Source organism: Haemaphysalis longicornis, unplaced genomic scaffold, assembly GCF_048455015.1.
Source record: "Haemaphysalis longicornis isolate Haplotype H1 unplaced genomic scaffold, Haemaphysalis longicornis Haplotype H1 scaffold_6, whole genome shotgun sequence".
Lineage (NCBI taxonomy): Eukaryota > Metazoa > Arthropoda > Arachnida > Ixodida > Ixodidae > Haemaphysalis > Haemaphysalis longicornis.
Window position 1 is genome coordinate 35272300 of NW_027526407.1, and position 13315 is coordinate 35285614.

Consider the following 13315-nt stretch of genomic DNA (forward strand, 5'->3'; position numbering starts at 1 on the left):
ACCCGTCAGAACGTTCGAGAGAAATTTTTGCTACAGACATTTAAATGGCAGACACGCATCTAAGTCCGCAAGCAAAATACTTATGATAAAACATGTACAGCCAAATGCTGCCACAAAAAACGCTTCTACTAAGAAGTATCCTGTACAAAGAAGTATGCCATATGGCCTCGCTTGCTCGTATGTTGCCTATGTATAGTGAATGCCGCTACAGCGAAAACCACTGCCGCAAACTCGCCTATTTAACGAAGAAATTCATGCATTCAACGAATACGCGTAGCGACACACGTGGTAACCACGACTGGCTTTGTAGATAGCACCTGCCCATCGCAGCCGGCGACAATGGGAGCAAGCGTGCTAAAAAATTGCCGTGCAAGGATGGTGTGCTCCGTCAGATGGGGCTAAGTGTAATTCTCAAACTTGCCAGCGTTGCTTGGAGAGCAATGGGGCGTGCGGCTTCTCGCATCAGAAGTAGCGGCCGTATTTATCAATGCCGATGGTGCTGATCACTACATTTGATACCGCCCAGCAACGAATATTCAGGGTTAAATCTTGAAGCGTTTCTTACCTATGCAAACTTCAACGTCAACAGGTTAACCACACTGCTACCTTACGCACCTGTACGACTAGCATTATTATTTTAGAGCATATTCGTTCATTTAAACATGCTCAAACTTTTGCGGTTTTCGCTTTACGTTGAGGAGCTGTCTTTTGTCATTAAGCTCGTATATGCACGTGCGAAAGTTCACAGGGAAGGCTTGAATTTGTACAAAAACCCCAACATGGACATTCGGTGCGTGGAAGCGCTGTCATTCGTACGGGAAAACAATGTTTTTCTATTAAATAACGCGACAACAAACGACATCTGTTGTCACAGTATCACATGGGTAACGCCATTGACTGAGCAGTCTATGCAAACGGGCCCCGAGAAGTTTGTTATGCTGGTGCACTAGAGTACTCTCTGCTCCAAGTTCTATCATAATTAAAATCATCCCGCAAGAATTCGTCGAAAGGGAATCCGCACAGTGTTCAAAAAAGAGACACGTCCACTTAAAGGTTGCCAAGCTTAGCTCGGAAATCCCTGCTAGACATTATAAGCTCAAAACTTTCACAAGAAGCATACCAACCCTTCGTTAAAAGGGCGATACGGGTGGTCTACGAGATTAGGTTGATCTTTGCTAAAGTTTGTATCGACGAAAGCGTGCGATGTATAAAGGATAGCTTTGGGGGATATGCAGTTCAGATGAAGATCAGGACGTTGCGACATGTCTAGTTTCATGCAGAAGACTTAACTGTGCACCCGACCTGAGAAATTAAAAATTGTGATAAAGCAGCCTTGCCAGGGCATGTGTTACCACTGAAGCTTTTAGATGCGGAGCATCTCTTGCTCGGGAGGATGTCACTTGTCCGTGCCCCGTCTGCAGCGCCTCTGATGATGATTGTGGCAGGATGCCTCTAGGGATTGGCCAACCAAAGAATCCATCACGAGCTAGCTTCACGTTCAACCACCATCGTCATCTTCCCGTTGGGGAACTGCTTCAGAAGAAGAAGGAGAAGAAGACAAAGCTGCGAAGAGGAGGGCGTGTACGTTGCTCTCAGCCGGTGCACCAACGTCAACAACCTTTACCTCACCAACGCTGACGGAGACTACCGATTCTACCACAGAGACGACAACATCGACAAGAACATGATTGACGAGTTTCGGCGCCTCGAGAACCACCGCCTACTCACTGTAACGTCACAGTACTTGCGTGCCTTTGCCACCGGTGTGGACCCGGACGCGGAATTACCTCTTGCGCTACTAACCACCAGATCACTCAACATAACGGCACCACAATGTAACCACACAGAACATTCATGATTCTTCGCATCGTCATCAGGGTTCCCCCCAAAAAAATGGTGTAAATTTTTTCGTCCAACCAAATACGGGTAGACAACCCTTAATTAGGCAGTGTGCTTGTGCTGAAAGAGGAGAAAGACGCATTTTTGAGAGACCGGCGGCCATTTGTGGTTATCGCCTAAAAGTGCAAAAGGCCAGTACTGCTGATGACTTACCGGGTATCCTGAAGTTCGATTTACGACCATCATGTTTTGCCGCCGTGTGTTCTAAAATAGGTGTTTATCAGATAAATACGGAATGTCTAAAATTTCACCGGCTTCTTTTTTGTATATTCCCTCAAATTCACCTGAAAACCCGAAGCGCTAGTCATTGAACACTGAAAGAAGTTTCTTTCCACCGAGTTGGAGGAAGTATTGGTTGCCCTTATATGGTTTGTGCTATCGTGCAACTACAGTGGAGGTCTGTTTGGGTTCGATGCCGGTTCCATTGCTATTTTTTATGTCGCAGGACATCTTTCCCAAACTAATGATGAAAGAAAGAGATCACTGGTACAGTTAGATGCGAGACCTGCTGAGGTGTAAGCCACGTTATTGTGATTCTCTAAAATTTCCTTTGGATGGCAGCACATTTCTCGCTAGTAATAATGTTTACGCGATCCTTCTCCACGATTGATGACGGGACCTATTTTACCGCATCAGAACTGCAAACGAAATACTAAAGAAGTCTTATTTGCACTTGTGTGTTGAGTATTGTTAGGATCGGCGTATTGGTATTGCGACGACCCTCTGAAATATCAGTGGGTTCAATCACCCACCCCTCCCGTCGTCTGGTTTTCGCCGGTTCCTTTCCTTCCCCCCACCCCCCCCCCTCATATACGGGGAGCGACTACGCTTCGTCGCAAGGACGCGTGGGCGACTAATTCTGCTACTGGACACAAGCCGCTTTCCGTGGTTTCACGGTTACCCAAGCGCCCGCCAGCAAGGCAGGTCACAATGAGCGAGAATGGTGCAGGGGGGGATGAAAAATGGCGTGCTGCGTTGCTCTTCTGGCGGAAATGCGGCAATCTTCAGCTGCGAGCCGAGCATCGTGGGGCCATCTTTGTTGTGGGTCGCAGACGTCGCTGTTCAAGGAAGGTTGCACCACCGAAGCCAACCGAGTGACCTGTGCGTGAAGAAAAGTGCCTTCGCTTTGTGAGAGTGTGGACGTCAATTTCAGTGCCCCGGATTTTCGTGACTGGTGCGTCCTGACGTCAGCCGAAAAAAAGGTGGAAAGGGGGTGGACCCAGCCTGGTTATTAGTTGCGACGTTGAGAGGAGCAGTTCTTACCGGCGGCCCTGTCCTGCGTCCGTCGTCGTTGTCGTCCTCGTCTGCACAGCTGCGTCTCTCCTCCGCTCACCCCCCCTCCTCTCTCCTATAGCGAACGCTCTCGCCCAACATCTCCGGGTGTGTGGCGCAGCGCACTCTCAGTCCGCCGGTGGGTGGCGCTGCGAGCGGCGCTGCGCGCTGTGGGCATGTGCAGCACTCTCTCTCTCCGCGGTCTCCTCTCCTTCGGGTGCGCTGGAGTGCCGCGCTCCGGCCGGTCTCTCAGTCGACAGTCGCCCGCGCTTGGACTTGCTCTATCGGTTCCTTTAATAAAGCCTCCGTCTAAACGACAACAACCACAACGTCTCTCATTATGCTCAAAATTACGCCCTCATCCCCTCGCGTGGAACCCAACGATGTGATTGAAACGCAATTCACGTTCACTACGGGTTTCACGCCATTCGACTAATCGACCCAACGGAAACACCCAACGGAACCCCCTTCAGCGTCGCATCACACCAGGGTTCCCGCGGGGGGAGGTGGGCGTAATTTTTTTTAATCTCGTGCGCACAGGAGCACAGAACCCTGTTCACTCAGTCAAACACCATGTAAATATCTGTACATAAAGTTTCTTTCTTTGCCCTACTCGGCCCAATTTTTTGCCACAACTCCGAATCAACGAACGCCATCCCGGTCAGGCTACCAGATCCGCAAAGGCTCTGGCCTCCAACCACATAAGCAGACATAGCGACGCTCCGATCGTACGCAATCCAGTTCCACTGCTCCCCATCGTTCCCATCGATGCGTAAGCGGCATCACAGAGGTTGCGTTGACAGCAGCGCCAGATTCCTCTCTAGTTAATACTGCATGAAATTCTATGGCGTTAACAGAAACAAAGGAGACAAGGTATATTTGTTTTGATGACTCAATAATTCACAACGGCTTTACAGTCTTCGCAGAGGATCTTTGTATTCGTAAGTTACGCAGAGGCACACATCCCAAAGTAAAGCGAGATATTAAGTGGCTATTATTCGTAGAGACCAGCGCCCGTGGAAGCAGAAGATGCGTAATGAAACCGAAAGGGCGAAAATGGCGAGAATAAAACCACCACGAAAAATGCCTTTAAGCAGGCGGAGGGATTATATAACAAATAGTAAACATGCAAACAGTCAAACTGGAGTTGGTTTGAGCGTAAAAATACCGTACGGCACGTACACATAAATGGCAAATAAATGTATTCAGAGACGTGCTGAGCCAAGCTTGATATCAGGCCACAAACTGCAGTCTTGACAAACTGTTAGAAATTACGTTCCTTCAACTGACTGGGACGAGTTGTTTCTCTTTAAGTTTCAGTAGCGTGCTTGCATAGTGGTGACACTACAGCAAAAATACTTATGTGGTTGGAGGCCAGAGCCGCTGCGATTTGTCAAGTCGGTGTATACTCATATGTCAGAACTAGCGGTGAAAGTAAGCGACTTGTCGGCCGGTTAGCTTCCTTCTTGAAATTCTTAAACATTTTTCTTAGATGGCAGCACCTCCGGCTTGGAATAATCTATCCGCGGTCCCTGTTCGCGGTTTGGGGAATCTTTTATTTTTTCACAAAATGTAAGACGCAGCACATAAAAAAAATTCAAGTAGTTGGGTTCATTACGCGAGGAAAATATCGTTTGCCATCGAAAAATTTCAAGAAAGAAGATTATTGAACCCAAATTTTTGACACAGAAAAAGAAAATATTCAGCGTTAAATTAGCGCGAGACAATTACCAGGCAAAAAGGTATCGTGGTTAGCGCAGCTGCAAAAACTAAATAGGAGTGCTGTTTGGTGATTATGGGGTGGCAACATGCTCTCAATGACGATCCTCAGAGAGGGAACTCGGCCGTAAAACACCGAAGAAAAACTGTGCCATTTCATGCCAATGTTGAGAGCCCCAGCACCTTTGTACCTGATCTGTCATATAATTCTTGTATCAGACGCAAATATCCTGAACTGAACTTAATATTGCCGTTGCATTTTTACTTTTCTTTAAATTTTGAGTCGCATGCATAGGCTTACTTTAAATTAACACGTACAGTGAATTATTGCACTTCAACTATTTTACTACAATGTATCTTTACCGGCAGAAGGCCTTATTTATGCTGTTGAATTTATCGGTTTATACCTTCCCATTTAGCGGTTGCTGAAGGCTAATTTTTTACACTTCACTGTGAATATATGTGGCGAACTTTGGGAAAATGAAAAATGCCAAAATCTTGAATTATTCCGTAGAAATTCTTTCTCGCTTATCCGTTACACTAACGCTGCATTTGCTTGGTGCCATTCAAGGAACACGGCGCCTAGGCAGTAACTTTTCTTTGTCTTTTTAGGTATTCGTGTGAGTGCACTCCAATAGATTGACTTTTGTGAGTCTGTCAATTCACTTTAGGTGCTTTATTTTTGTTTTTGTAAGTACCTACATCAAGGCGACGGAATGCACACAACCGTATGAAAACTTCACTGAATTTCAGATAACTATATTCTTGTATTGAGTCGTTGTTTTACAGCTAAGTGCGTGAGGGCGCTGGCATAGATTTACCTTTATCATTTGTTCGCTATTGAGGGTATATGTCTTGATATTTTCTGGTGTTTTTTTTTTTGTTTTAGTTAAAGTCCTGAGTGCTTCGTAGAACTTCTTTCATTTTCTCGGTTAAAAACGTTATTCAGGCTCGCAAGAAGCTGAATAAGTTACCATAAGCTACTTTATTTCAGATTTAAATAGGTGGTACTATCTCTTTGGGTCCGCGTCAGATCGGAAGCGCGATCACAAGTGATGCAAACTGGGCAGCCATTTCTACTCCGCGAAAACTACATCTTGATTCTACCTTGGTTCGGCGCTTTAAAACAACAACTTCGGTCGATTTTAATGTTTCTTACCTATTATATCTTCGTTGGCTCATCTCACGTCCTTAAAGCGGGATTCACACGACGGAGAAACCCTCTCTTTCTGCCCCGCGGGGCCCACTCACGTGACTGGTTTTAGGCTCCGCCCCTCGGTGGAGATAGCCCGCGGAGGCTCCGGAAAGAAAATGCCTGCGCATGTTTTCGCTCAACGGCGGTGGCCCTCGGCGGGGAATGGAACTTGTTCCTCGGTGCTGTCGTCTGCTAGTTACTCCGCGTAGCTCCGCGTGTGTGGATGCGCCGCCAGGACAAGTAATCTGGTCACGTGCTGTTGACGTCACATATCCGTCCGCCTCCGCGCGCCTCCTCCTCTGTCGTGTGAATCCCGCTTAACGGACCTTTTGTGCACGCGCAACTGTAGAAAATTCGTTTGCAGCCTACAGCTCCTTGCAAAGCGTAAAGAGGCGTAGTAAGGCCACTAACGTGTCACACATGCGCTAGTGTTGAGTTTTCATTTTACTTCATTGACTTTGCTAAGCGTATACAGCCTACAAACCAAAGAAATAAACGCACGTTCTTCGTTTCAAGAAATTTGTCAGGGTTCAGGTTTCATTGCTCGATTGAATAGCTACGACACGCCGGGAGCCGTCCGACTGATTTTGTTGGCGCTGTGGTCGGCGAGTCCCGCAGTCGGCGCAATAACGTCAAACTGGAAAAGTGCGGCATAGTAAACTTTATGGGAATCTTGATGCGGGATTCAAAAAGAAGAGCAACAATTTTGAATTGATTTTTCTCCTAATAAAATTCATGTAAACGCACCGACAGGGGTCATTCCGCGGGCAAGGGACTCCAGACTTTCATCTGCACAGATAATCTCACAAGCTCATAATCTCCAAATAACTTCACCAATCACTGCAGTGTCCCGTCTCGACACAAGACAACGTTCACAAATTTTTAAGGTTTCCTTTTCTCTTCCTTAATTATAACGCTTTCTTTTATAATGTTTTTGGTTACCGTTCGTAGTAGTGACCATGTTTTTACAAATAGGAAGTACAACCGTTTTTTGGGCAGTGCCGCAAGGTGGTGCCAGGGCATGGCTCTCTGATATTCTGTACACCAATAAAAGCTGTTTTAGGCTTCCACAATAAGAATAAATTACAGTGATGAAGGGGTATGTCAAAAGTTTTATCTTTGGTGTTTATATGTTGGCAAGCTTTGAAAGCTGCTATATACTAGGAATGCAAGTTGTGAACATTCGGTAGTTCTACATGATGTAATAAAGTTACTCGACAGGTAAAACATTGTTTTTTTTAGTTACTTTCTCCTCTTAAGCCTGAGCTGAAAGTTAGTATATACGTCATGATGGCCTAGTATTGCCCTTCATCTTCTGGCAGTTGCTATTTTATTATGACCAGCTGCACACTGGACAGCCTAGCCACCGTCACCCACGCTTGCTTGCCTGTATCGAGCGAACGACGAACATTTATTAGTAGGCGCAAGGCCGAATAGGGTAAATGTAAGTTTGAACAAAGAAGGCTTCAGTAATGTCCTAACATGGAGGAGTCATGGACGAAACGCCACAGCGCCTATAAGTTACTTTATGTGACATTTTGAACGCATCTACACCTCTAATACTCGAGCCATATTCTGTATACTTCTCTATGTAGCGCTCAAAAATATCGCTGATATTGTTATTATGTATATAGGAGATATTTATACCAAAAATTCTTCCTGTGCCCATCTAGGCAGCAATCCATTTGGTGAAGTAGACAGCGGTCTCCCAGACAACGTCCCTCAACGTGGTAGAAGTAACAAGCCTCCACCTGGCCCCGCTCGTGAGGCAGGCCCTGCCCCGAAACCGGAAGCAGTGCCTCCTCAATCTCTTCCGTTGGTTCCTGCGCCTGGCGGTTCGACGGCGGTTGTCCAACCAGGTCCTGGCGGTGTGACAGGGGGTGTCCAACCAAGTAAATTAAACCTTCTCCATCATAAAAAATGCAAATGTTAGGTCTGTGGATCTCTAGCCAGACGAGTAATTATTAGAATCCACAATAAATTTGCAAAAGAAAAAAATATAACTCAAAATTTTTGACCTCTTCCATTAACACAGGCAGAATCTCATGAACTATGTGTTTTTTATGTTCAAGAAGGTAAAACATTTCTGGGCGTGTATCTCGACCAATGCTAAACTAACAATCTGAACTGTGTCCATTTAAAACTCCTAATTATCTGTGCCCACTAACACTAAATAAAATCGGTAGTCTCAAAAGCCGCATGGTTATATTAAATCAAAATTAGCGACTAAAATATTCTGAAATAACTTTATTTTAGGCCCTGCTCGACCAAGTGAAAGACCCGGACTTGGAGGACCAGGCATGGGACCGGCACCGAGCGACTTTGGTGGCGATTTTGCGGGACCCTCACCATTTAGTCCTGGCGGCCCCGGAGCAAATGTTTTTTCAGGTTTGTGGGAAAGAAAATACTAAGATCCACCATACAGTGTTATCAGATATAACTACTTTCAACGCCAAATGTTTGGAATATTGTTCACAAGTATATTCAACAGAGCTGAAGTTATGTTGTTAATTTTAAATGCTTGAGTAGCTAGCGAAAGAGAACCGTAAATAATAGGCATTCTTTGCTGGAAAGTCTGCTTCTGAATAAATGACCTCATGGATACGTGAGTGCGATTTTCGTCTGGAGCATAAAAAATCCGAAAATTACTAAATGATTTTTTTGTACTACAACAATAAAGAATACATACTTCGATTATGGCATTTTCAATGGGGATTCTCTGCAGGCGATAATTACTTGTGAGAGCAATAAATTCAGTCGAAAACATAGGAAGATAAAAAGCGGGCTGCCTGACTGACTGCTTCAATGCACCTGGCGTCGTTAATGTGCCTCCCACCTCTGCCACGTAATGCCAAACCAGCTTCCTCTCGTCTTCTCCGGTACCCTTCATATCCTTTCTCGCTCCTCCCTTTCGCCTAGTTTTGTCCTCGCGCTTCTCTTTTCCGAACTTTCCATTTCTTTTCCCCATTTTCCCTCTTCGTTCCGCGACTATTCACTTTCCAGTTACGCTTTTATTATCCTCCGTCCTGTGATTCTGCTCTCCTATCCTTGCAATATCTCAGGACGTACCCCTCTTGCCTTTTTGCCTTAAAGGAGCCATGAAGAGAAAATACAACTTCGTTTAAAATTTCAAAGAACTAGGATTTAGTGTCTCACTCAGCTCCATTAGAGCCACAAAAGGTGGTTTTTTAAAAGAAAAAATCAAGAAGTATTTATATTTTAAAAGTTTCAAATTTTGCGCCAGAGAGAGAGAGAGAGAGAGAGAAAACATTTTAATGAGCTCAAATGTGAGAGTGGAACCCTAGTCCGGGAATCCATGCGTTGCCCTCGCCGTCTTGGCCAGTGTCACCAGGGGAGTCTGGTCCTCCGGTTGACAGCTGGTCAACAGTGTCTCCCACAGCTCAGGAAAGGAACAGGTGGAGAGGGGTGGTAGGGCTGGGTTGTGAGCGTATTCCACAATTATATGCTGAAGGGTACCTCGCTGTGGACAAAACTTGCATAGCGCGGTGTACTGTGTGGGAAACAATAAATTCATTCGAACCGGGTGAACGTACGTGCCTGCTTGTAATTGTCGGAGTGTTATTTCCTGAGTTTTGCTGAGGGATGGGTGAGGGCACGGGAATTTTTGTCTGGTAGTCCGGTAAAATTGGGTAATTTCCTGATAGGTCAGAAGTGGCGTCGGAGCTGCGGTGACCTCTGGGGCTCGGTGGGCCAGTTCGTGAGCCTGTTGGTGCGCGAAGTTGTTGCCCGTTACAGAGGCATGGGCAGGTAGTGACTTGTTATGAGCAAGAATGACGTCATACGGGCCAACAATAAAACATAATTTTCAGTGGGGTAACTGCACGTTAGCATTCAAGTGATGCGGTCAAATGGAACTAGAAGCCCCATTACAGATGTCCAGTCATGTGTCGTCGCGACAGCTGAGTTAGGCGGCCGCCAATCGCACAAACAAGGTTCCGTGACGTCATAGAAAAGTTGCGAAAATGGGCTGGGGGGTCGCGACTGCTTCACCCGTTTTCTTTAATATCTCCGTTATTTTTTAGAAGATTGCGATGATATTGGTATCATTGTTATCAGGACTAAGAAGTCTTTCTAATAAACCCAACTTGCATTTTGTCTTCATGGCTCCTTTAATTCTCATTCTCCCCTCCTTCCTCCCATATTATATTCTCTTAACACATACTGTCCTTGACTTCCGCGTTCCCCTTTTCCCTATGTCCCCCTGTCTCTTCTCCTATATGCTCTCTCCCATATTCCTCTCTCTCTTCATTTGTTGTCCTGCTTCGCTGTTTTGTCTTAGCTTCCTCCCTTTTCTGGATATCGTGGCCCAGCTGTGGGTAACGTGGGAAACTGTCCACTCAGAAGAGAACGAAGGGTACGCCATCATTGAATCACTGGTGCATGCATAGAGATATCTAGGGCACGGTGAATAATGTCATGAAAAGCTGAACGAAGGGTGCGTCACTAGAGAGTTACTAGTAATTTGTAGGTGATTAGTGCTTACCTTATCAAGGTGGTTTACGTAACAAGGGAGTCGCCACTGCTTTTCTTCCTTTTGTTTCATGAGCTCGCGGAAACCGTTTCTGGGCTTAAAAGGTAGTCACGTCAAAAACATGGTACTTATAATGAGGCTACGCAACTTCCGAAAAATACCTGGGCATTGCTCTTAGTTTAGAATTTTTGTTTTTTTCCAAAAGTAAAATTCCGCGAAATATTAGGGCAACTAACGCAACAACACACTCTGAATGACGCTGTTTCTTATGCATTGATACGTCAATAAGGAAAATCAGAACCAAAGCATCTCACAGATTGTTCCCGGTGCCTTGAATTTCTACACAGCGTAGTTAGATTCCTACTCGTATGCGTTGGCGCAAAACAAACCACATCTAGGATTCTTTAGGATATCAGTTCATTGCCTCGGGGAATGCAAGGTGACCACATTAGGTTTAATTTCAGCCTAATGCAGAGCGCTGTGGAATCGGGTATAGTTTTTTAAGAACGCAAATAGGAAAACGAAGTGCTCCATTTAGGTGTCTATAATTTCAGAGACCATTGTTCCCAAATTTTTAATGCAGTTGATAGAAGGCTTTTGAAAAGCTGAAACATGTATAAAAGACAACTAACAGTAGGAATATAACCGGGGTCGGTTACTTGTGGTTTCCTGCTTTTCTATATATAATTACCTGCTACACAGTACAAGTGTAGAACCCAGAGCTTCTGATGAATTTTTCTCCTCGCTGACAGACACTGTCCACACTTCTGTTGGATCGTTACCACTTAACTCGCAACGGCTCAGCTAACTTCGCTGGTCTTCATTATTGTTCTCTCTCTCTCTCTCTCTCTCTCTCTCTCTCTCTCTCTCTCTCTCTCTCTCTCTCTCTCTCTCTCTCTCTCTCTCTCTCTCGCTCTCTCTATCGATCGCCTAACTTAAGACAGGGGGACATTTTAAAAAATAGCCCAAGATTTTCAGGGTATCCAATTGTGTTGAATAGCATCATTTCATAACTGAGTGTTGAAGTGATATTTTCACACAAATAGTTGGCCACCTGATAAAGTTGTCACACCCGAAATAGTAATTACGTAGCTGATGAAGATAAGATTATCGAAGTGCCGTGAGATTAGTCGTATAAAAATGAACACAAAAAGTGTCAATGGGCATAAAACCGAGAGGGATCCCAGTTGGTCTCCGAGTTATCCGTTAATTAAAGTGTGGCAGATGTGGGAAAATAAATTCCATAAAACTTTTACCGTGCGCATTTCGAGCGCGTATTGTTTAATACATGTGTTTATAAAATTTAGACCTTTGTGTATACATTTGTGTATAACAAACGCACACATATAAACGTCAAAACCTGTGCTTCCTTGGGTGCCAGAGTTTGCGATAAATATTTTTTCCAGATTTATGTACCTTTTGCTGACATTGATTGATTGATTGATTGATTGATTGATTGATTGATTGATTGATTGATTGATTGATTGATTGATTGATTGATTGATTGATTGATTGATTGATTGATTGATTGATTGTGGGATTCAACACACCGACGCTTCGCAGGCGATGAGTGCGTCGTAGTGTAGGGCTCGTGATTAATTTTGACCACCTATTGATATTGAAAGTAAGCTGAAATCTGGAACACACGGCCGTTTTTTTGGCGTTCATCAGAGAATCGGCTGCCGTGGCCAGGAATCGAAACCGCGTCTTCGGGCTCAGGAGAACAATGCCTTAGCCACATAGCTATCACGGCGGGTACCTTCTGCTAACAGCTAACTACATTGTATTCAAGCGTCCAGTATCAATTAAACTCAGTACAGGTTTTCTATGAGTAGTTTCAAACGGCGCGGTGTGTTTCGCGCATTTTATACACATATACAAGTTCTAACCACATACATATATATTGGCAGATGTGTTGGAGGGAATGGAGCTTCTTGCGTCTTGAAAGCGTCATATAGATCCCTTTTGGCTGAACAAGCTACGCCAACAAAGCAACGCTACAACAGTCCGGGTATACCTAACGTCTACTAAGAACCCTGTCCACGGTAGCCCAGACACAGTTTTGCCAATATTTTCAAACATCTCCAACAATAACAATTCTTTCTTCAAGCTGCCGCCGAACTTGAAAATATCTTTCGCCCAATGGCTAAGCTTTGTGCACCTTTGGTACGTGCACTCTCCAGAATTTGAATTCGGCGGCTTTCGCGGAAGAAGGCCCTCTGGTGGACGCTTACCTGGTCTCAGCTCCGGCGTAGGACCTGGACCAGCGCCTGCCGGAGTACAACCAGGACCAATGCCAGCTGGTCCAGGTGGGGCTGTAGGGCCGAGCATGCAACCAAGCATTGGCGGCCGAGGTTGGTAAAAACCATATTTGTAATGTGTACTCAGAAACGTGGTCTCTATTAGTTTCTTCAATGTTATATGCAGAATGTATTACTTAGGAGTACGTACTCCGTATGTGTGATATTATAATGGCAGCAAGTTCACGATATGTATGCATTTTTCATGTTCTCCAATCCGTCAAAGTGAATATACAGTTAGTACGATAATACAATACATAAAAATGTAAGCAAATTTGGTCGTACAAACATTTATTGGAGCCAGAAGATTCAAGCGGACAGCAAAATATGCAATCCAGTTTCAACGCGCAGATTGAATTCTCCCTTTAAAGGGTGCTTAAGCCGTGCTTATTCCAGAATTACACAGTTCGATAGCGTGTTATAGTAACCCATAAATAC

General features: G+C 44.9%; 1 protein-coding gene across 5 annotated transcripts in view; it reads left to right on the forward strand.

The window, feature by feature from the left end:
* Nucleotides 1-13315, forward strand: part of LOC144142464 (uncharacterized) — a 43412-nt gene that overhangs the window by 4968 nt on the left and 25129 nt on the right. For all 5 annotated transcript variants that reach the window (XM_077674004.1, XM_077674006.1, XM_077674005.1 and 2 more), the window contains exons 3-5: nucleotides 7759-7977; nucleotides 8342-8473; nucleotides 12761-12931. In XM_077674004.1, the coding sequence (XP_077530130.1) occupies nucleotides 7759-7977; nucleotides 8342-8473; nucleotides 12761-12931 (522 nt within the window). The remainder of the gene's footprint in view (nucleotides 1-7758; nucleotides 7978-8341; nucleotides 8474-12760; nucleotides 12932-13315) is intronic.